General features: G+C 37.2%; 2 protein-coding genes and 4 non-coding genes across 7 annotated transcripts; 2 read left to right on the top strand and 4 right to left on the bottom strand.

The window, feature by feature from the left end:
• Positions 1–40: 40 nt before the first annotated feature.
• On the bottom strand, positions 41–3,907 carry LOC143449345 (E3 SUMO-protein ligase ZBED1-like). Its single transcript, XM_076949500.1, has 2 exons — positions 2,041–3,907; positions 41–1,800 (listed from the first exon to the last, which is right to left on the bottom strand). Exons 1-2 carry the CDS (start codon positions 2,253–2,255, stop codon positions 144–146), a joined length of 1,872 nt encoding a protein of 623 aa, XP_076805615.1. The 5' UTR covers positions 2,256–3,907; the 3' UTR covers positions 41–143.
• Positions 3,908–8,949: 5,042 nt separating this feature from the next.
• On the top strand, positions 8,950–21,772 carry LOC143448872 (ATPase family AAA domain-containing protein 2-like). 2 transcript variants are annotated; one of them, XM_076948792.1, is made up of 30 exons: positions 8,950–9,175; positions 9,921–10,042; positions 10,141–10,230; positions 11,041–11,144; positions 11,250–11,364; positions 11,510–11,624; positions 11,739–11,922; positions 12,004–12,144; positions 13,006–13,160; positions 13,559–13,650; positions 13,823–13,937; positions 14,056–14,171; positions 14,252–14,426; positions 14,558–14,714; positions 14,850–14,941; positions 15,012–15,125; positions 15,227–15,358; positions 15,918–16,050; positions 16,202–16,424; positions 16,558–16,732; positions 16,880–17,027; positions 17,202–17,375; positions 17,579–17,745; positions 17,952–18,141; positions 18,215–18,418; positions 18,784–18,911; positions 19,474–19,993; positions 20,277–20,443; positions 20,611–20,715; positions 21,100–21,772. In XM_076948792.1, exons 1-30 carry the CDS (start codon positions 8,987–8,989, stop codon positions 21,163–21,165), a joined length of 4,608 nt encoding a protein of 1,535 aa, XP_076804907.1. In that variant the 5' UTR covers positions 8,950–8,986; the 3' UTR covers positions 21,166–21,772. The 2 variants fall into 2 exon arrangements, with proteins under 2 accessions (XP_076804907.1, XP_076804906.1); XM_076948791.1 differs by having other exon boundaries at positions 20,274–20,443.
• LOC143450929 (5S ribosomal RNA) lies at positions 19,021–19,139 on the bottom strand. Its single transcript, XR_013114822.1, has one exon. It is a non-coding gene; the product is annotated as a 5S ribosomal RNA (ribosomal RNA).
• Positions 21,773–22,406: 634 nt separating the features above from the next.
• On the top strand, positions 22,407–22,479 carry Trnat-ugu (transfer RNA threonine (anticodon UGU)). Its single transcript has one exon. It is a non-coding gene; the product is annotated as a tRNA-Thr (tRNA).
• Positions 22,480–23,868: 1,389 nt separating this feature from the next.
• On the bottom strand, positions 23,869–23,950 carry Trnas-uga (transfer RNA serine (anticodon UGA)). The gene has a single exon. It is a non-coding gene; the product is annotated as a tRNA-Ser (tRNA).
• Positions 23,951–24,026: 76 nt separating this feature from the next.
• Trnas-uga (transfer RNA serine (anticodon UGA)) lies at positions 24,027–24,108 on the bottom strand. The gene has a single exon. It is a non-coding gene; the product is annotated as a tRNA-Ser (tRNA).
• Positions 24,109–24,197: the final 89 nt, after the last annotated feature.

The raw sequence follows: 24,197 nt of genomic DNA, 5'->3' as shown, positions 1-24,197 counted from the left end.
GTTTTACAAGAAGAAATAGGAGACATGTGAATCAATAAAATAAAATTGCACACCAATGAAACTCTCTTTACATAGCATGCATGATGCGGTACTATGCGTTATAAGGAATTAACATTTCGTCCAAATAGGGAAATATTCTAAAATCAAGACATATTTACAAGCGAACCGTTAAAATGCATAAAAGCAGCTCTATCCACATCGCCAGACTGAAAATTATCAAAGTCTACTTTCCGGGCATTCTCTTTCGTAAATTTTCGAATGAAATTGTCTGCGGATGCAGGAATACACAAGTAAGTCCTGGCAACGCTGGTTAGCAACGGGTACTTTGCTTTGTTTGCACTCCACCATTGTAATGGGCTAAAATCACTGGAGGATTGTTGTTCCAGAAGATAATTTTCTATCTCAGTTTTAATTTTGCTTCGCAGATTGTCGTCACAGATAGTTTGGTGTGCGTTGTCCTCCATTGGAGAACATTCTGATCCCAATTTTAACAACATGTCAACCATAGAACTGCCGGTATTAGTTTCTAGCATGCTTTGCCTTGTAGAAGAGGCTTCAGTGTCCGCGCTTTTCTGATATTCCTCCTTGCTTAACTGAAAACACTCGTTCGATATCGCTGCGTAAACATTTTGCCGATCGTTCAAGTCCAGAAAATTGAGTTTCTTAAAACGGGGATCGAGAGCGGCAGCAGTGACACAAACGTCGTTGGGTCCGAATCTTCCGACTTCGTTCATAGATTCAAGTAAATTTGCTTTTAGTCTCACCTTCAGAAAACCTACGTTGCTGCGCGCCTCGTAGCTTTCGTAATTTTGACAAGCAATGGCAGGTTTTGTTTCCAGCTCAGCCGTCAGCTTTTTCATTAAACCTGCTAGCAAAACAGGGGTTGAAGACACAGACACGAAATCTTCTCCGGAAAAGTAGGCTATTGCTGCCTCCAATGGCTGAAAAATTTCAACCAAAGCTTGGATGAGTTCCCAGGTTGGATTTTCTTGATCGTCCGTGCAAGACGAGCAGGGCTGTGATTGTATGTCTACACCTTGACAAATCGACTCTTTTATGGAAGGGATGTTTGCAGCCTGTTCATGAGCAATGTCAGGCACGCCAAATATGGATCGCCTGCAGAGGAAAGAGCCAATGCGATGTTGTTTGAAGAAAGATAATGCGTTTCGCACCTTAGCTACTGTTTCGTTTAAATCGATTTGCTGATAAGCCGTTTCAATAACTGAATACAGTGCACACGTTGCTGACAAAATGCAATGGCAGCCTAGGGTATTTGACAACATTTTAGCAGCAATTACTACGCCATATTCATTGTTGTGCACTATTGCTAAAACACTTGATTTATGGATTCCAAGATCTTGTAGCTTTTCGTTCATCCAGCACGCTATTGCAGCGCAACTACGTGTCTTGTTGTATGCTGTAACTCCAATGACATGAGACTTTACTTCCCACTTTTCGCTGATGTAATCCACTGCAAGGTAAAGCCAGTGCCTGCTATCTTTTACAGAGCTCACACTGAGCGATAGCTTGCTGGTTTGGCATGCTCGTTCAAGCTGTCTTTTCAGAGAGTCTTTCACAGCTACGTACTTGGCATTCAACATTAGAAATAGGGACTGAGAAGAAGGCGGTCGGTAACTCGGTTCCAACATAGCTAGAAGATTTCTAAATCCATGATCATCCACAATAGACGTCGAGCGTCCCGCTGTCTGTATCCAATGGCAAATAGAATCGTCGATATCTTGAACTCCAACGCAATATGAAGTTTCGCCGTAGTTAGAAGTGACGGGACTCACTGGAAAACTGTTAAAAGTAATAAATAATACTTCTTATTTTATGAAAAATCATCTTATTTCTCTTTTGAGATATAGTATTAATATTAAAATAAAACTTCTTAACGTAGTCAAAACAGTTAAAAGAAGCCCATAAACTGAAAAGAAACACAAAAATAGGTTATCACAGTAGATTTTCTTTTTACATCCATAAACAATGATTTTATCCTCACGGTTTACATGAGAAGTCGGACAAATTTAAAAAAGTAACCTTGTTTTTGATCCCGAGTCAGGAGGCGACTGAATATTTTCAACCAATGCAGCGTTTACTTCAGAATGGCGGGACTGAAGGTGAGCATTCAGAGCTGTAGTTGATCCATGCCATGTTAACTCCGTCCCGCAAGACGTGATTTGACAAATCGCTTTTCCGTCAAGCAACTTGAAATATTTCCATGCTGCACTACGCTTTCTTCTCGTTTTAGGCATCTCTGTTTGGTATCTTGATGCGCTTAAAAGTTTATCTTAAATACAACATAAGCTTGTTCTATAACTTAATAGTTCAACTTTCTATTCTTTGACTCTAGATTCTTTCGCATGTAAGCTTTTAAACGGTGTGCTAGATAATTTTAGACCAGTGCACTCACAGCTGAAGAACAGAAAAGAGAGCACAAAACCTTCGCTGGGCAATGCTTATCGATTGACTGAAAACCAGTAAAAATCCACCCAAGAACAAATCGATACAAAAAGCGTGCTCGTAATCGATTACCCGCGGGCTACCGACCATGCGTCATGCTATTAACAACACGCTCGAGCTTGAAGGCTTTCTGTTTAAAATTTGACGTTGTAGTAAAATTGTTTAAGACGCTGTGCACAATGTTTTGTTAACCACTACAAGTAAATACCCAATCTCTTGTCCTATAACTTATGAATTCTATTTGAGCCTTGACTCTTTTCAAGTTGCTCGAGACACCAAATCAGCACCTTGAAATTTCGGCTCTTAATACCCGTGTTTGTAATGTTAGGAAATATGCCCTCTGCATCTTCCAATATGTAGCTGTTTCGTTGTTTGTGATATTTAGGTTTTAAATTCGTATAATTATACTTAGGAATTATTTTGTGGGTTTGGTGGCCATGTTAACTTACCATCTTATAGCACAATTCTATTATTGCTATCATGCATGTGTTAAGCCCTTGGTCTTTGCCACTTTTTTTCCGCTCGTTAATTGTTCGTAAGGATGTGCTTTATTGTGTAATAACTGCAATGGTTAACAAGTAGCATCCTAACTTTCACTCTGCACAGCTAATCGTGAAAAATACAAAATACAATACAACCACCACTGCCACACAGGTAGGCTACATTACGGAGAAATGACGATTGTTTCAGTTCAGTTGGAGATGTGCCCAATCCGAATTATTTTCTTATAGGCCTAATCACGAAACTGGTAGATTGCTGACTGAATCCTTCAAACCAAATTATTTGGAATAAAATATTTATTCGGTCTATTTTGTGCGGCCGTTATTGATTTTAACATATTGCAATAGTAAAGCTTACCTAATAGAATAACTTTGAAACCGAAGCAAACATACCTTTCAACCATGGTTTAACTAAACAAAATAGCTAAATTCAACTTTTCGCATTTACATATATGCCTACCCATGCTCCAGCTAACTAATCTAATGGCCTGTGATTATATTATAAAATAGCTGGTAAATCGAATGCCGCACAGAATACTTGTTTATGGAAATCGGCAAAGCAAAGCATTGCGTTACGTAATCGATTACTCTCTGCTTATCGTATTAAGTCGTGACAAAAAATGTCGTGCATGCCTGCATTGCGTGTGTTATTATTCATAGTTGTTCAATGCGTTACAGTCTACTAAGTCAACCCTAGAAAGTGGTCGACTTTATTATGTAGCTGTCCCAATGTTTTATCTTGATGTATTCGTTCAATGAAGCTTCAATATAATCAGATTATACAGTTGTCATTCCTGTGTTATTATTGCTGAAGTCTATCAAAGTTCACTGTTAAGATATACACAAATAAACAGACTTTGTAGTGAAGTGGGCAAACCTTACAGGTTAAGGTACCATACACCACATTTCATTACAGGCCTGTCTTTGACAACGGGCGGCCTGACTTACTTACGGTAAAATAGCCCTTTTTTTGTAAATTGGCATCAAACCAACAAAAATGTTAAATCGGGTGTGAAATAACAAAACGAATTAGTCTCATTACTCTTTCTGGAGTATATTACAAAAACTTTGTGGTCAATTATAACTTAATTGACCGAAACAAACCTGCATGGCGACACCGACGTGCATTACAAAATATAAGGGGATTAATTTCAAAGGAAGTAGATCTGAGCGGTGAATTCCCAGTTTCGTTTACGAATAAAATAAACACAGCATTTGACTGAGTTAGCAAAGTTTTACATAGCCTATGTCTCACTCTCAACATTGGGTTTTGAATTTTTACTAAGATTAAAATAATTTTGTTTCATACGTTGTAATACCATAATTGATGCCAAAACTAAATTTTGCCAGTAATTGTCTTCTTCTTCAAAAAAAAAAACAAAGAAAACATTTGTTGTATCCCAGCAAACTTTTTGTCGCAGATATCTATAAATTTACCCACCAAAATTTACCCTTTTGATTTATTTTCACTTGAGTTGGAGATTTATCTTTTCCAGTTTCCCTGGGTTGCGGTGTAGCGGAACGTAACAGCCTAATCGGCAACGCGGACTGCAGAGTGTAGACTTGCTGCAGCGCTTCTGTTCGCAGTCTTTTGTATATAACTCCGCAGTTTGCAGAAAAGGTTGAAATAAGCAGCCGCAACCTTTTAAGGCTATACGAGTAAGCTGTAGGTTATCAGAATAGCTTATTGGATGTTATGTTTCGGTCTGTAGGGTAAGCTCAGCTGGCGGGTTGGGTTGGAGTAAAGACATGACTTTGCTGTGCACAAAGTGAACTTCAATTTTTAAAATAGTGTTGTACAAAAGTTTTATAGGCCTACTTTTTTGTTTATTATCTTAAATTGTTGGTCAATATGTAGGCTTCATCAGTATACCGTAATGGAAAGTGTGGTAGCTGCACGCACGAGGTTCATTAGTGTGCACGAGCAAATTTTAATTCTTCACGTCGATTTATAATAAATGAACAAAGAAATACCGTTTACTTAAACGCCAATTTATAATAAACAAACAAGGATTTAAGGCTTCAGTGCACTCCATAAGGCAAAATTTTGCGTCTTTGCACGCACAAGTTTTTGTTGAAATTTACCTTACTTTCCAGTAGTGTCACTAGGCCTAACCTATATAACCTATGATCAGGGTTGCCATACCGTCCTTACTTCTAAGATTTGTCGTTGTTTTAAAGGTCCGTGTCTTAAAAAACATGTTTGTCCTTTTTTTCTAAGAAATGTCCTTATTTTCACTTGCGTCCTTATTTTTGTCTTATTTTTAGGGCAGAGGTTCGTATTTTGGTCATTTTGACACCATTAGTATACCATTTTGTACCAAAGAGATACCAAAATTAAGAACATGCAGATAGTGTCTTTTTTTTTTAGGAACATTGGTTGCTTTCTCCTGTTGTGCACTGTTTAAGGTGGTATTCGTCTTTCGATTCCTAGTTGTCCTTATTTTTGAGTTGAGACCGATGGCAACCCTGCCTAAGATGTTGCAATATCAATTTTTAAGTTGTAAATTTTGCAAGTTTTACTTGTGCATTATAAAAACATGGCAGCGTGTATTTCACCACCTGCCGCCTGCTGGTTAACGAATTTATAAAAAGCTAGGCTTACTTCGGTAAATGGGTAGCTTGTTACGCAATTGGTATTTTCTTACTTCGGTAAAGGGTGGTTGAAGTATAGACACTTATTTTACCAGCTGCCGTTTATCGAAATGGTTAAACATGAATACGGTAAACCGCAGTTAGGCTATATAGTCTGTGAATTGATATGTATGCTAATTTTAAACTGAAAATGACACACTAATTTTTCCAAAGTTTAAATTAATTCAAAACCAATCCCCTCTTACCCAAACTTTCATTTCTCATGATTAAATTACTAAGCTAGGCTGCAAATTGAAATAAACACCATTTTTCAACTAAACCTGACATGTTTTTTCCAAAGTCTAAATTAATTCAAAACTAATTCCCTTCAACTCAAATTCTCACCTCTCATGACTAATAAATTTCGACAAAGTCAAAGAAAAGCAAGATTTGAACCTGATACTTCCAGAATACGAACCCCGTCATTAACCACTACACCACTGCGTTGCTTTCTTCCCTCTGTCCATAGTGGGAGTGATAAGCCCATCAGCGAATCTGCCGGTCACCGTATTGTGATTCAGAAATTTTAGTAAACGGATGTTGGTAAAATAGTCACTTCGAAAAACTTTTTATCCTTGCCAGGCGATGTGACGATGAATTTGCCTATTGTCTTATACCTTGAACTAGACTGGATTAACCTAGACGAGAAAAATTGCTTTCAATGTGCCAAAAAATGTAATGCCAAAGTTTGCACCATGCCAACATAATACTTATATATAATGTAGAATATAGCCCTGGCAAAATGGCAATTCTGTGCTAGAGAGTTGGCACATCATGCAAACTTTCCTATAGGCTCACCTGGAAAGTACAGCGGTTTTTGACAAATAATTATGCGTACAAACATGCAAATTTTGACGTGATAGTGCATGTGCACTGACAGACCAAAACCTCAATTCTTTGTTTAAATATGTCATAAATTGGTGTTCAAACAACTATTTTTTGGTTTATAAATCGACTTGATGAGTGAAATATTCGGTGTGCATGTTAATGAATATCGTGTGTGCAGGTGACACACTTTCCACTATGGCAGTAGATCCTTATTTGCACTATTCAACAAATAATTACACCTTATAATTACAGAAAATAATAGCGATGGCATCCCGGTCGGCAGAATATAGCAAGAGTCTACTCAAGTGTGGTTAGAACTATATGCAGTAGTGCACTTCAGGTGCATTTATGAGCACAATTTTTGACACTTAGCTGAATTTTGTACAGTATGTTATCAATTGTAGGCACAGTTTTTAAGCATTTTTACTGAAGTTATAGCTTAGCAACATTTTAGCAAACAGGTTGACAGAGGCTTGCTAAAGCATGGACACCAGCACCTGGCAGTCTGTGATTGCGCAGTTGAAGTGCACTCTTAGATCTTGTGTCCACCTAATATTTTGTCAAAAAAAGCCAAACTATGCGGTCTGGATGGCATCTGTAAATACTTTACATCCATTAGGCCCACTAAACAAGTACTGTATATATACTGGCATGTAAGCCCCCTTCTTTGACAGCAATATTGAGCCAAAAAACAACAGGAAGCTTATATGTCCGACCCAAGATCTGGAAAAATAATTTAGGTCTCATCGGGTGGATTCCGATACAGAAACAGACCACACACGATCGTCTTTAAACAACAAAATTAAGGAATTTTACACACAAACTAATTGTTCATGTCTGCTAACTTGCTGAAAATCATGAACGTTGACGTACCGGCGTATCACACTCTTTGTTTCCATTATCTACTAGTAAGGAAAAAAGATGAATAAAATGAGACGTGTCTTGAACTGTTTCTTTTGTCAATGTTATCGAACACTGGCATGGATCCCATTTGCAGCGGTGCCAAATGAGAATGTTAATGCATTTTGTCAAAATGGCTTATATGCGAGATATATGTCAAAAACATATTTTTTGGCTTGAAAAACTGGGAGGGGACTTTTATGTGAGGGGATCTTATGCACTGGTATATACGATACAAATGTTGCTAATACCTTGCACAAAAGCATTACAAGTTACAACGGTAGCACCACTTGGTAGCCCTATGGAACATGGAAAACAGGCCACATTATTGGAGAGGTCAAATGTTTTTTTTATTTGTGGTGATAATTTTTAAAAACTGCTTCTGAGTTTTCTTAGCTCAAAAAACCTCGAAAATAGTTCACTTTACTTAAGCTCACATTTCATGTCAACTTCACACCTGATACAAAATTTCAAATACACTTAATTTTATAGAAGCCTTATTTATATCTATACATACAATTTGACGGCCGAATAAATATCCTATTAATTGTCTAAGTTTACTCTTGTCATAAGAGATTATATGCAGGAAAAATTATCAGCTATTCTTGCAGTCAAGGGGTATCTTTATGAAAGGCATTTGGTACAAAACATGAAGTAAGGGTATAAACGTAGCAACAAGAAAATCAATAGAAAAACCTAAGATATTTGGAATCGTCTAAGCTTGATAAATAAGCAAGGTCAGCTTCATCCATTTTGCTATAACGATTGGCCAAATTTTGATCAGAATCCTTGAAAGGCTGTTGAATAAATCTATAAATGTTAGTTAAATATGCACTAGATGAAGTTTGAATTAGCGCATACTTGGCTAATCATTAAACACTTACAAAACTGAGTTTGCGGGTCTCCGCACCCTGAATCCTAGCAAATTCTGTCATGAAAAACACGCCGGGTTATTTTCATTGTGCAGTTATAATTATGTTTGAATGACGTGTTTGTCTATTTGTCATGGTCAGATTGCATTCTGTGCAACGCGTATACTGAAGGTCAGTACATTATGCATACGCCAAAGACATTATGTCAACTGCAATCTTTAAAGAAAAGAGACCTCTATAAGTTAGTTTTAGTTGTTCAAAGGTTAATTAATGTCAGAGTTTAATTTGAAGGCAATTTTAGATTACATTGTCATAATATGTAAGTTACGTTACCAAGAAACTGTGAATCAAGTGATGTGGTGATCAACCAATAAATAAAAGAATTGTGGCTTCAGCTACTTTTACTCTCTGATAAGTAATAACCATCAAAAATCAACGCAAAAACCATTTTTGCAAAGATTTTAACTTGTAGTTGAGCAATCAGACCATCATGGTATACAACTTTCTTCTGCCATAAAATAACATTTTTAATCATTGTTGTTCATAATTGTTTCTTGTAATGTAAATCATTTAAGAAAAGTCATAAGAATAATTGACCATACAAATACACGCACAGGACACCTACCTATGACAATAAGATAAAGTTTGTATATATTGCATATAAATGAATGGTAAGGAAACAAGATGATTATTTGGTGATGAGTTTAGTTTGAAGATGGTTGACTAAGTGTATTGCTTGTTATCTTTCTAGATATGAATTTAAATAAATGTGTTCAGTAAGTAGGAATAATGGTTGCTACAAGGCGGGGTGGAAACGGCACGCTGCCAGATGGCTCCCAGGTTGAACATACAGGCCACACTTCCCTGACAAGAACACGACAAGCAGATTACATGGAACATCCTGAAGATTCAAATGATGACTGCGACCTCACTCCAGTTAAAATGCATAGAACAAGACGGAACAGTTCTCGAACAGAGGTGCACTTGCTTTGTAGTGCAAATTTTTATTGCTTTATGTCATGTGTTTATTATCACCAGTACAAATAATAATTTGCAAGTAACATTGTAGGACAGTCTGTGGTGATAACATTGGCTACAGACAGAAGATTTTGAAAAGTTAATTATATGATTATATCGGTACTCCACAAAGTATTTTATAACATGAAAATAAAATATTTAACAATGTGATATAATTATGATATATATTTATGATTAGACAATAGATGCATTTAAACAATCTAGGTTTCATCATAACTTACATATGCAAAATGCAAACGACCGGTATTAAGTGTTGATGGAGTGATGTCATTATTATACTGTCAGTGTTACAACTTGTTTCTTTACAAATTATTGCAGTTTTGTACTTTGCAAAGCATTAAGTGTTACTATGTCAACAGTCAAGGTAGCCTTAGTTATGAATAACGATTATGTTACCCCAACCCTGGACTGAATAAATAAATAATTAAGTGTAGGCCTAATTTTGTTTTGTGAAGTATATATGTACATTTTGTGGATATATTTTGGTTTGCATTTCTACATACCAGTATAACATAGAACGTTTTGCTAACAAATCATTGTATTACACTTTGTCACCTGATGTTATCATAATGATCGTGTAGTTTTCCCTCATTATGGAGTATTGTTGCTGACAGCTGAAAACTTGCTATTAAACTTCAGCACATATACATATTCTATATTTGTATCTTTCACTTTTTTGGCGCAGGATTTATTAAATGCCCAAGACAGTAATCATGTTGATGAGGAGAAGTATTCTGTGAATGGACCTTCATATCGACAATATGACAAACATGTGTCGCATAGATCTAGCCCTCAACACCATTTAAGGTTTTCTTAAAGTCTCATAAATCTTTGGATATTGAATACATATTATATTTGTATTTGATGCTAACAGATGCTATATAATTTATAATGATTATTTACAGTAATGAGCATGATTACAAAGCGCCAAGACATCCTCAAGCAAATGCTGATATTTTGCCAAAAAAGCAAAGAGGCTCAGTCAGCCACAGCAGGTGATTTCCATCAGCTGTTTGCTTTTAGCAAGTACACTTTCAGTTGAAAGTTTGTGTTTTACTTTTTATAATGGTTAGGTAATGTCATGTTAGGTGTACATGTGGATTAGAATGATAAGCTGTTAAATTATGTGTGTGATGTTACTGAATCGAGTCTGGTTTTGGTGGGTATGCATTTGATGTACTTTGTTTGCAATTATGGTGCTGTAGGATCCACTCAATAAATCCATCTTGGTCTAAAAAACTTGAGATTTAATAACTGTTTCATACGGATCCACATACATACCTTTCTGAAGCTGGCTGTTTTACTATAGTTTATATTAAGTCGGAACCTAAAAATGGACTAAATGTAGTCTGTAAAATAGGATTAGTAAAATCAACGACAGATTGCAAAAGTATTGTCCAAGTTCAAACGATAGGTGGCTAATTTGATTAATGATTATTTGGTTTGAAGTAGAATGAAAAATATTCGGTACCACATTTTTTGTTTACTGTTCTTTGAATTTTATATAAATGTCCAAGTGCGATTAGCATATTGAATTTAATTTTCTTCAGCTATATTTTGCTGAGAAAAACATGTTTATTCAGGTATATACACTTTTGTAGTTAAATGCATATATGTAGCTCAGAAAATTTAGGCATTAACACTGCAGAAAGTTTAAATGTGCATTTGGGAGTTTTATGCATTGCATTTATATATGCATTAGTTATTATGTTATTAGCAGCTATTCCATGGTACTTGAAATGAACTTCAACTCTACTGAGAGTAAAATATTAAAGTTCCTATCATAGATAACCGTTAATTTGTAGGTCTTTGCGTTCACTTGGATTAGAGGAGGAAGGAAGCTCTGGCGAGGAAGAAGATGGGATTGGTGCTCTCGCTTCAAGTGTACGTCATAGAACTTCATCACGCGGTTAGTTAGCCTCATTTTCATGATATGTCTCAGTCATTACATGCAATCCTTTCAGTGAAGCCAAGTCTTATATTACTTGAATTTTTTTTGTGAATCTGAATTTAGATTTTCCTAATATGTTGCTTCGGAGGAGTAGTCGCAACCGAAAAACTATTTACAGCACATTAAATGTTAGCACTATAGAGCATGCGCATGCTGCAATGATCTCAGATGAGATAGAGTAAGTCAGTCTTTATTCTATTTGGATTTTTTGTTATTTCTTGTAATTGTAGCTATCTTTGTGAAATACAGTTTGCAATAGTTTGCCGGTCAATAAAGTTTTATGGTAGTAGATATTATAATACTTACAAAAGCTTTGTATACAGTCATGACGAAATGCCACGCAGAAGTACCGGTAGTAGGATGAATCGCCAAAGATCAATTAAACCTGAACTTCGGGATTTGCTTGTTGCGCAAGGGAAAAATCCTGAAGACATAGCGGTATACACAGACTAATTTTGATCCATTTCTTTGACCAAAATTTTTTTAAGGAGATAAGTCTTCCCAGAAGAGCCTTTACTGAATTGAATTGTCTAAATGAGTTTGAACTTGCAGGAGATCAGCCAACCCGACATCTACAGCAGCATCAAGTCTCGAAAGAGACAGAGACGGCCACGCAGGTTTTTCGATGATGATGAAGAAGTTATTCCCAACCAAAATGATGTTGAGGCATCCGGACATTCTGAAGGAGAAGGGGAGGAAGCGGAAATGGGTGATGAGAAGAACAAAGATGAAGATGGTAAAACAGTTATCGCTTTACTGCTATAGTCTAAATATTTAAAGCACGATGCAATGGGAGTGATCGATAAATTATTTGCAGATGATGACGATGAGGAAGAAGATGATGACGACGATGACGATGATGATGAAGAAGATGAGGATGATGATGAAGTTCCACAAAGGAGCAGGAGGAGATACTCGCTTCGAACCAAGAGAGCTCAGCCACTTCGTCTAGTATATGGTGAGTTTTGCTCTATTGTGCTTCTTCTGTGTCACATAGTTTTTTCTTATAGGGCAGTGGTTTCCAAAATTTATTAACCAGCGGCGCATTAATCATGCTAACAAGATAAATACGACACACTAATGATTGATTTACTACAATTAATTCCAATAAGGTTTCCATCAATAATAATATATTAATAAGTGTAATATTGTCAAAAATTAAAAACAGCTTGAAAACACACTGTGATTTACCAAAAAACATGTTATTGTGTGTGCTTGCTTACGTTGGACGCCCAGAAAAGTTTGAGTTGTTTTTATCTTCACATGTCCCCTGGAGTCATTCTGCTTTCAAGTCACAGTTCTTCTGTGGATATGATTGAAAAAATTTATCTGCACGAATATGAGCACTCTTTATCATTGAATAGTGCATAAAAATATCAAAAACAAACAAATATTATCGTATTTGAAACCAAGCATTTTTAATTTGAAGCAAAAGACTTTTTAGTTTTCTGTTGTGATGTGTTTTAAGAATTAAAGAAGGTAACAAATCGATTATGTATTATTATGATACCAAGACAGCCAGTGGCGAGTTTGCTTACTGCGGATTCAAAGCATGCAGGTAGCCTATTTAAATGGACAAACAAAAAAGAATACGAACTTTGCAGGCAAACAGAAACACCGATTAATTTAATTTTTGTTGTCAGAACAATGGGAAACTGGGTGCCTATTCCAAGATTAATTCACACTAGTCTTACATAATTTCATCAACAGGATTTACGGTTGTTTGTAAATGTTTGTGTCATTCGGAATAAATTATTATTCAGCCAATGCCATATTTTGCAATGTTTTACCCATTTAGTACATTTCATATCCTCGACAGAGATACAACAGCAAACTCGGCAACCTTCCCGAGGCATTTTTGATCATTTGCCTACTCCTGCTGTTCATAAAAGAAGACGTCACCCTGCTGCTGGGAGGGGACAGCAGCATCCATCAAGTCCTTATCAACGGAAGCAGAGGCGCACAAATTCCCAGGTGATTCTTTATTTATCATTACTAAGTTCCTTACCCGCTTGCAGTGTCAAGATTGTCAATCAAAATTTTTGGTGTAAAATTAGTCCATTTTTGCTTCATATTAATTAAATCAGCACTTTTTCACCTTTTTTGTCACCAAGCCTGTGTTGGTCTTTGGGGATTGTCACGAAACCCCCTGTGATAAATATTTTAAAAAACACGAAACCTTTATTATGATATACACTTTCACGTTATTAATCAGTACAAATAAGCTCATAAAAAGCATGATGACGTCACAATAGCCATCCTTTTTGGTTGGTTTCTCTTCACAGTTTTCATTTTATGGCCCTCTGCCCAAAAAGGAGCTCCTAAATAATAGTTGGTATTTTATTTCAATATAAACAATTTTTTGGTGTAAGGGAGCATCCAGCACAAGTTCTTCTTCTGGTGACGATGACGAAACCAAATTTGAAAAGCGAAAGAAGAAAAGTCTTGCCAAAGCCAGGAACAGGTATTACTTTTATGTTTCATTGTAACCCACAAGTTACCCATAAAGTTTAAAGAACCGAATAACGATTTGTTTATGATTGGAATCTGAGATAGACGTAATGACTTGCTCTAACTTATGCATTGCAATGAAGTCAGGCTGAGGTGAGATTAGTGAGCCAAATTGTACTTCATAGATGCCTACCTATGAATTTAACAATGAATGAACTTGCTTCCCATGGGTTTGCAAATGAGCGAAGAAAGATTGGGTCTTCGCTTGCAGACATTGACCCCATGAATGTCGACAAATCAGTAAGTTTTTTATTGTAAGTTAGTTTGACATCTTGTTATGACTTGGTTGTAACAATAATAAGTAAATGTTTTTGAAAATAATAGTAAATATACATATTTAATGTTTGTGCGTTTGTAGGTGAAGTTTGAATCTATTGGTGGACACAAATCACACGTTAGATCCTTAAAGGAAATGGTTGTCTTTCCTCTTCTTTACCCGGAAGTGTTCCAAAAATTTCACATCAATCCCCCACGGTGAGTTCATATGAGGTGTCTATAGTTGCGTCTTTTTTCATATTTACATTGACATATAAACACTCTCTAAACAATGACAGAGGCTGCTTATTTTATGGACCCCCTGGAACTGGTAAAACCCTAATGGCCAGGGCTCTTGCAAATGAATGTTCATCGGAATCAAGGAAAGTTGCATTTTTCATGAGGAAGGGAGCCGATTGTCTCAGTAAATGGGTCGGTGAATCAGAAAGGCAACTCCGGCTTCTCTTTGACCAGGTAGAATCTCTTACAAGCTGTCGTGTATATTTTAATTATTGTGGCATAATATTTTTTGCAGTTACAAGCATAGAGTATAGTGTGTAGTTTCACTTTTTTGATTTGTTTCTGATGCATTTTCATGATGGCAGGCCTACCAAATGAGGCCAGCTATTATTTTCTTTGATGAAATCGATGGCTTGGCTCCGGTAAGATCATCGAGGCAAGATCAGATTCACTCATCTATTGTATCAACTCTTCTCGGCCTCATGGATGGTTTGGACAACAGAGGGGAAATTATTGTAATTGGTACAAAATTACTGGCACCGATTAGACCGATATTGTAACATGTGTGTAAGATTATTGTGTGATTATGTTTTCTTGACAGTTTATTTGATCTCATGTACACTTACATGTGTAATAATTCTGCTGTGTATTGTTTAGGTGCCACAAACAGGATTGATTCAATTGATCCGGCACTGCGTAGGCCAGGAAGGTTTGACAGAGAATTTGCTTTTCCTCTTCCTGACAAAAACGTGAGTTGTTACTCGAGAAATGTTGCCTGGCCTTTAGCATGCTGTTAACTTTCTATTGTTGCCTCTTCAGGCCCGTCGTGAAATTTTAAGAATACACACAAGCAAATGGTTACCTCCACTTTCAAACAATTTTGTTGATCAACTTGCTGAAAAAACTGTTGGCTATTGTGGAGCTGACATTATGGTGAACACTCATATATTTATGACTGTCTACAGAGTTTCAAGAAGCTCTGTTTGAACTTCATCACGTGCAGCGGTTCAACTAAAGCGTTTATTATTTTATAGACACTCTGTGCTGAATCTGCATTAGTTGCTTTGCGGCGGCGATATCCTCAAATCTATGGCACTAGTGAAAAGCTGAAGCTTGATGTTGATTCCATTAATGTTAAAGTTGCAGACTTCTATAAAGCTATGCAGGTAAGTTGGTAGTGATGAACATCAGAATAGATTCGTTTGGGATCATGTAGACTCCGACTCGTGTGTTGAAGATTCGGGTGAATGTGTGTATTAGCAATGGCGAACTCGAACACAAAATAATTTATTCTGTATAAGGAAGACCTAGTTTCCTGTCTCAGCTCAAATAGCATCAAAATTTCTTACAATGAAGGTCTTTTACCTGACAGTTTTACTTTTTCATTCGCGATTTAAACATGATGCTTTTGAAATGGAGCCGTTGATGTAGTGAGTGCATCATGTTACAAACGAGATTGTTGTAACATAACATAACAAATAACTGTTGGATAAACTTTTATTATTGGTGATGAAACGAATAGATTCGAGATTTGTTTATGCCGACCTAAATGAAATAAAATATTTGGTTTCGTAGCACATCTCTAGAATAAATTAGTGAAACAGGATACGCAGATTTAGGTTAATAAATTTTAATTTGTATGCAAGTTCTTGTAATTAACATAACACACCTAAATTCAAGAAATATAAATGCAAGTTACATTAGCAGTGTTTTTTTTTCCACCAGAACATAGTGCCCACTGCTCAAAGGTCTGATGCCTCTCCAGGGCAAGCATTGCATCAATCAGTTCGTCCACTTTTGCACAATGCATTGGTACAATCTGTTATGAAGTTAGCCAAGTTGTTTCCTGTGGTGTTAAGTAAGTGTTGGGCGTGACAGTTGCTTTTGCAAACTAGCTCTGCCTTTATTTTTCTGCCATTTTATGTTCGTTATGTTGTCTTAGTCTGTTAAGTGAAAGGATTTATTCTTTGAGATTTGGCAAACAATTTTATTTCACAATTATTGTGCAGAAACTTCCAAAGTCATGAAGTCAAGATCGAATGAAAGCACCGATCATAACCAGTCTACAAACACAAATCCAAGTGCGGATGCAACCACCCAAGAACAGAGTGATTCTGACAGTGACTTCGATGATGATGATGATGAAAATGGCGAGCAGCATATTCTGCTTCCACCAAATGGCTTATCAGTACCTCAGTCGCTTCTGTCTGGAATGTCAAATTTCGCTTATAGGTTGGAACTTTTGCCATTGCAATGGTACTCTGTTACTACCATTCTGTTTGGAATAAGTTCATTTTTTGTTTTGATTAACCCATGCCATTTTGTTGCATGAATCTGTAACTTACCAGTGTGTCTACTTTGTCAGGGAATCAACTGTTCACAGGCCGAGGTTTTTATTGTGTGGAGGCCCACAAGATGGTCAAACAACTCATCTTGCACCTGCCTTGTTACACGACCTCGAAGGCATACCTGTTCATTTGCTTGACTTACCTGCCTTATACGGCACGAGTACCCGCTCGCCAGAAGAAGCTTGTGCTTTAGTATGTATTTAATCCATGGTGTAACCTTTCTCTGAATCTAAGTCCACAGTTAGCGTTTACTGTTTATGCATTGCAACATGCTTATTATATTATCTTGTCTGTTGTTTTATTTGCATTAACGTTATTTTGTCATGTTACAAATTGAAGGTGTTTCGAGAAGCGAGAAGAACTTCCCCAAGCATTATTTATCTTCCTAATGCCACTATGTGGTGGGAGAGTGCAAGTGCCACAATTCATTATATATTTGAATCGCTTCTCAGGACCTTGCCTGCCCACACTTCAGTTCTGCTTATAGGTGCTTAAAATTAAGTAGCAAAATTGTGGTATGTTTTTATCTCAGCATCTATGTATTACTCGTTCTTGATCATGTTAAGCGCTGACAATGTTTTTCGTGAGTGAAAAGTTTTTAAACAGACTAGGTAAAATCAGAAGCATTTATTACTATGGTCCTTGTTGTTTGTTTCTGTAGCTACCACTGATTGTGTGTATAAGGAAATTCCTCTTTCCTTATCAAAGTTTTTCAATAAACGTCTCAAAGAAGTTTATACAATGAGAACTCCAACGGTTGAAGAAAGGACAGCTTTCTTTGCTCCAATCTTTCTTCAGTTTGCTGTGAAACCTCCTGTGTATAAACTCAAAAAGAGTAAATCATTAAACTTTACAACTTGTACTAAAATATTCATGAATGTGGTGTCTCAATACTAGAATCTTCAAAGTCTGAAAAGAACTCAGTCTTTGGCAAAAAGAAAGAATAACACAAACAAATCTTAACGTAATTTCAACAAATCTGGAATATTCAGGACTTGCTGCGCGGAATGTAAATTGTTTCTTATCATTTGTCGATAGAAATGAGATCAATGGAAATTCTGGAGAAAGCACCTTCCGAACCACCTCCAAAGTTAAGTGGCAAGGAACTTGCAAGACTTGAACAGGAGGAGGAGACAACGATGAGGAACTTAAGACTCTTTCTTCGTGATGTCCTGACAAGGCTAGCTCGGGATCGAAGATTCAAAGTAAGCTGAAATTTTGAATAATATCAAGATGTATAATAATTAACGTATGGATATTTACGTATTACTAACACATTATAATTGATGAATTAGCATTTTAGTGTGGTCGTCAAAACTTGCTTGAATGGCTGAACTTTGCTCTTACATTGCACAAATTATATGGCATTTGGCAATTTTTAACTGTCTAGTTTTCGTTCGACTCGTTACAGGTGTTTCTGAAACCTGTTGACACTGAAGAAGTGACCGATTACATGGATGTAATCGATCATCCCATGGACATATCGAGCATGATGAACAAAATAGACCAGCATAAGTACAACAACGTGGCATCTTTTCTCATGGACATCAACCTCATTTGTAGTAACGCTTTGGAATACAACCCTGATCACTGTGCAGAGGGTAAACTCTAACTTAAAAAAAGTGCTAAAAATTTAACTTGCTTCCTTTGCTTACGTTTATTGTGCTTACGCAGACAAAGCGATTCGACACCGAGCGTGTTTACTCAAAGACATCGCCCAAGCAATAGTACAGGAAGATTTGGATCCTGGTTTTGAACGGTTGTGCAATGAAGTCAACGAAGCTAGGCGCAAGAGAAACGCAGATCCATTGAAATTCGCTCCATCCTATTTTAACGTCCTACCTCCAAACGGACCTGCTTGCAAGCCCGAAAATTCAGGTGGTTACTTAGTTTCAGCTTTTAAAAACTTAACTCATTGCAGTTTTAGAGTTGAGTTAAACACTGCGCAGTGTGAGAATTGTGCATTTATTGAGTTATTCTGACACATTAATTAACCAGCCGTACTCTGAAGTCTAAATGAAAAACACTAATCTACGGGAGTGCGGACGTCACAATAGCACATTAACCTAAAAGTAATACGCGCAGACGCCAACTCTCACCTTTCATGACTAAATTACCCCGAAACTTTTTCACTTTCGCTGATTATTAGTGTTGAGTCTTTAAATTTAGCAATACGCTAGATAAAGTTGTAAAGTTCGCCAATGTCACTGTGAAGTTAACAGAACTAGAAGATATCTTTTCAGAACAAATTAACGGTGAGAGAAAAGTTTCCGACTCCCTGGCAAAAGTCCCACACAATCACTACCGAAGAAAGCGAAGAAGATCAGCGTGGGCATCTGGTGTTGTGCGAAGATACAAGAAGAAAAGCAGAGTAGGTTTTACTTTTAGAGAGTGTTTTTTTACATTGTGTGCTGTTACTGTACTTTAAAGTAAGTTTCAGCGACCAAGTTAGATAAATGAAACAGTTGAGATTGAGAAAAAGCCTACAACACCCGGTATTCCCAGTCGGTCACCCATCCAAGTACTAACCGGGCCCGACGTTGCTTAACTTCCCAGATCGGACGAGATGGGGTGTACTCAACGTGGTATGGTCGTAGGCGAATGTCTCTCGCTGAGACGACGATTATATTCGAGCGTCGCGGGTCTCAACTCAATGTTGCTGTTTTAGGGATGTGCATGGGTGGGTGATGGGCGGTGCCGATGGGCCCGGTTAGTACTTGGATGGGTGACCGCCTGGGAATACCGGGTGTTGTAGGCTTTTCGTTATTTTCTAATTTTCCAACGTTTTTGTCTGCATTTTAATTTTCCAGATGAGCTTTTCAAAAGTCAAACTATTTTTTGATTTCTAATCAATATAATTTTTGAGCATGTTTTATTTTAGATATGTTTATTTTGTAAATACAGTACTGTATATATATTTATATTGTTTTCAGATTGAAGACGACAGATCAGACGAAGACCAGAACGAACAAACAGAGTTGGACGAGGTGGATGATGCTGACCCGAACAAATCTGGAGAAAGTCACTCATTCAACGGGGTTGTGGAGAGTGACGAAGCCCCCCACGACGATGTTTTCAACAGGGTCGGACCCAGTGGGGACGCGCCATCACCACCTAAAACGGAAAACATCGAGGAAGACGCTCAAACATGGCCGGAATCCATGACAAACGGAGAAACTAAAACCCCCGCTGACCTTGCTACGGAGACCATGGATGTGGAAATGGAGCAGGGCATGTCACAGTTGTCGTCTCCAGAGACCTCACAAGCGGATGATGCGGAAGAAGCATCGAATGAAGTAGAGGGAGCGAAGGGGCCTCAATCAGGTAGCTGCGACAGCAGTTCCGATAGTTCGGACAGCGATGAAATGTGCACCCAAGCTGAAAACAAACAAGAAGAAATTGAGACAGCAGAGATGAAGCCCGAAGACAATCCAAACACTGAAGATCCTGAAGGTTGTATTTCACAAACAATTTTTGTTATATTTGTTTAAAGCAGTTTTTATGAACTATTTAGATAAAGCAATTCCGACAGTAATGGTTATATACAATCTACTGCAGGTATACAAGTTAATTAAATACTCAAATTTAATTGCTTTTGCTTGCTATATGTAGATGTGGTAGATTGTTTATTTTTTTACAGGTGATTATTTAATTTTGTTAGGGTAATTAACGTTGTTAGCTTAAGCTACTGTATGGTGGAGTTGGCGTAATTATTAAAATATACGCTCTTTAGCAGAACCCAGCAAAGAGGATTCTAGTTCAGGATCTGGCATGACTCTACGACCTCGCAAGAAATCGGTTGGGCTGGAGAAAGAAAGCGTTCCCGTTATTGTAATCCCCCCGCCTCCCCCACTAGCGGTCGACGAACAGAAATTGAAAGATATATTTCAATTCACTGTGCAGGTAGTGTATTTTCTAAACTTTTACCTTTGACCAAACGACACAAGGCTTATGATAACTTGCCGTGTATTGTTAAGTGATATAAACTTACTTCATAGTATCAGTAATGATATAAATCTCTTAATATAAAGTAACACTATATATTGAAGACCTCTCTCTTGGTTCCATAGGCGACGTCGTTGTTAAAAGTGGAGCAACTCGAAAGGCTGTATTCGAATTTAGCAAGACGAATTCATCGCCATCGACACAGCTATGACAAGACACAGATGACACAGGTAACACACTGACCGACTTAAATACTTTCTTTATGCCGCAAGAACTTTTCATCATTTAAAAATGACAAACTTCTTACCAAGAGAGTTAATACAGTGCCACGTTCACAGTTAAGTCTTGAAACTTATCATTATACGGCGGCATGATGAGTTATTACTAGATGACTTGATTTCAATTGTGTGGTGCTTAGTGTGTTTATTGATCTAATAGGATTCTTTTTGCGCGGTTCAGTATTGTATTGGCATTAGTAGGCGTACAAAGAAGTTTTTACCGCCGTTACAATAACGTACTTTTCACAAAGACTTAGTTGGCTTAGCGATTGCTGTCTTGCATTTAGGGTGTTTGTTTATTTTTGGCAACATTGTTATTTACATTTATGTTCTCAGGAGATTTACGCCGAGGTTAAGACGTTTCTTAAACGAGTGCTCCATGTTGGGAGAAGCAAGCCGTGAGCTCGGCAGCGCCGGTTTCTTGTTCCTTTTTTGGTTGTTTTTCTGTTGCTGCAGATGATATTAGCGACGAACAAAGCTTACCTCATGCAAACGTGCGTAAGACTACAGCCTCCGATGTTCCGTGTGGATTGGCTCTACTTTGTCAAGTGCCTGCAACTTTTTATTCATTAACAATTGCTGTGTTTAATTTTCTCGAATTTTAGGTAATTCTTTCCCATACAGCAGGTGTTTGCAATATTTTCTGCGTTTTTTTTTATTACAAAGAAACGTAAAAACGTAACGTAAACGTCTTAACGTAAAAATAAGTTAGTTAAGAACTGCCATTATTTTATTGTGAAGGGAAAATGTATAGTACGACGGTAGTACATCACAAGCGCACTAAGTGAAGGATTTTTTCGGGGGTTGTTAGGAAGTTGTCGTTTTATTTGCATTTTGTTTCATTTCCGTGGTATTGTTCAGGAGTGGAGCTTTGTTGTTGGTGTTAATTGTTGAGTCTTAATACACCGGCTCAAGGCGAGACCTAAATCCACGGTATTGTTACGTTTTTTCGCTTTTGTGCTAGTGACTTAGTTCGTTTACAGATTGAAATACAGCAAAGTTCACTCCATACGTGACTAACAGAATAATGACATAATCGTCTCGAAGCCAAACGACGAGATGTAAACATTGAACTGTTTAGAACATTTTAGTTTTTACCATTTTTGAATTGAAAATTTCAGGTCTCTCCGCTGGGTATTTTAATAATGAGAACAAAATGAATGAATCTTTTTAAAATCGGCTGCCACTATTTCACAGGAAAAAATCGTTCGTTCAAAGCGAATTTTTACATTTCCTTATTAACCTAACTTAAATTTTATATCACAGTACCTAAATCTACTTTCTAATATAAATACAACTTCAATTAAACCATAAATAATCTACTTTTGCATATACCCACTTTCCTAACGTAACCGCCTAATTTTTTAACAATGGGCTGCGTGACCTACTTTTTAAAATCGCATTTGGTCCAGAAAAAAGTTTATTTTATGTGTTCTCCAGCGATCAAAGCGTGCTCTGCTACTAGACAGGCGCTTTGCCACTAAACCATGGCCCCGTACGTTCATTATTTCTGAGATTGCTCTTATCAAAGTCGAACTTTTATTGACCTCATATTGATTAAGCCTGTCGCCTGACCAGTTTCACTTGGTTAATGTTTTTTTACAGTTTGGAAAAATATATTATCAGCGCACAGTATCGTAGCCGCCTCTATAGCTCAGGGGTTAGAGCACTGGTCTTGTAAACCAGGGGTCGTGAGTTCAATTCTCACTGGAGGCTATTCTACTTAACACCGTTAAGTTGTGTTATCAGCTTCAAGTGGAATTTTAACAAGACACGAAAAACATCGTATTACATGCACAGCATAAAGTCGTCATAATGTTTTCCTCACCCAGTGTTGGTTGAAACCAGCGAGAATTTGGCTAACAGTTGATCAGGTACAGTTGATCGAGGTAATCCATCATAAAACTGAGATGTTATTCATGCAATGCGAGCTAGATGTTCAGAATGTTAACGCACAAGTTGCACTGCACAAGTCTCTCTGACATGTGGTTTCAAGTGCCAGTTTCATTGCATATTTTCAATATTCTTCTTGTAGTTGACTCAATGACATTCCAAAGGAAGCTTTCAGCGCAATTTTTTGCAATAAACTGGTTTCTACTTTCGTTTGGTCACATAATCACAACTTTAAAACATCATTAAATTGAATCTTTCTTCCCCCTGTCGTTCCTCCGTAGAGTTTGGGTTATCCTGTTCGTCTAACACGCTTAAGGAGTCATGTCCCAATTAAAAGAGATAGGCTTTTCAATGCAAAGTAGGGGAAGGTGGGGTAAAGTGGCACACCCCTCTTATTTTCTTAATAAAGTTTTTTAACCGCGCGGATACCACTAAGTTTAGTGAAGCATGACATAACGTGGTTGCACACGCCATTATTCGAGGTTACGTGGAAAAGAAGGCAAGAAAAGGCACGGAATTCGTTTTTTGTACTCTCTGATCTATTGAAAGATGTGTCTTGTAACTTAGATTTTATTTTACATGCATAAGGTAGAAGTTTGGTTGAATGGTAGAAAGGAGTTGTGATAATATTATAAATTAATGTAATATAAGATTGTGTAAGACATAGAATTCTCGTCTATCGAATCAGCGAAGCATAACACTGCGTAACGTAATCGATTGCTTCCTGCTTATTGTGTGTGCATTTTGAGTTAATCATTCCTTTCTTGCTATTACGAACAACGCCGCAACATGGACGTCTTTATGCTGTAGTTGCTGTACCAATGTTTTATCTAGATGTATTCATTCAAAGAAGCTTCAGTATAATCAGAATATACAGTTGTCGAGGTGAACAATTAATTCTAAGATTAAGAAAAGCAGAACAACGACCTTGAGGCTCATTTATCATCGAGGACAATAAACAATTCAACTTACAAACATTGTAGTGAAATAGTCAACCTTACAGGTTAAGGTACGACAAACAACCATTTCATTACAGAGTTTTACTGTACGCATTACGTAGGTTCATTCCGCTTACTGACAACATTTGAATTTGGCCAACAGTCAAAATAATAGTAACCAAGGGTGCTCTAGTGCTCCAGTGCTCCAGATTAATATTACCCAACAAAATCGCACTTTTCTCGAATCTCTTATGAAAACATATTTTCAATTCCGCGTTGTCGGCAGGATTCGAACTTACGCGGGCAAAGCCCAACAGATTTCAAGTCTGTCGCCTTAACCACTCGGCCACGACAATTGTGCCTAATGTTCAATGCAAATAAATAAAATCGCACTTTTCTCGAATCTCTTATGAAAACATAATTTCAATTCCGCGTTGTCGGCAGGATTCGAACCTACGCGGGCAAAGCCCAACAGATTTCAAGTCTGTCGCCTTAAACACTCGGCCACGACAATTGTGCTTAATGTGCAATGCAAATAGATAAAATCGCAATTTTCTCGAATCACTTGATAGATTCCACCATGTCGGTGTTTCCGGAATCTTC

The sequence above is a fragment of the Clavelina lepadiformis genome, chromosome 3, assembly GCF_947623445.1.
Source record: "Clavelina lepadiformis chromosome 3, kaClaLepa1.1, whole genome shotgun sequence".
In the NCBI taxonomy this organism is placed as follows: Eukaryota; Metazoa; Chordata; class Ascidiacea; order Aplousobranchia; family Clavelinidae; genus Clavelina; species Clavelina lepadiformis.
This window is presented reverse-complemented; position numbering and strand designations above follow the sequence as displayed.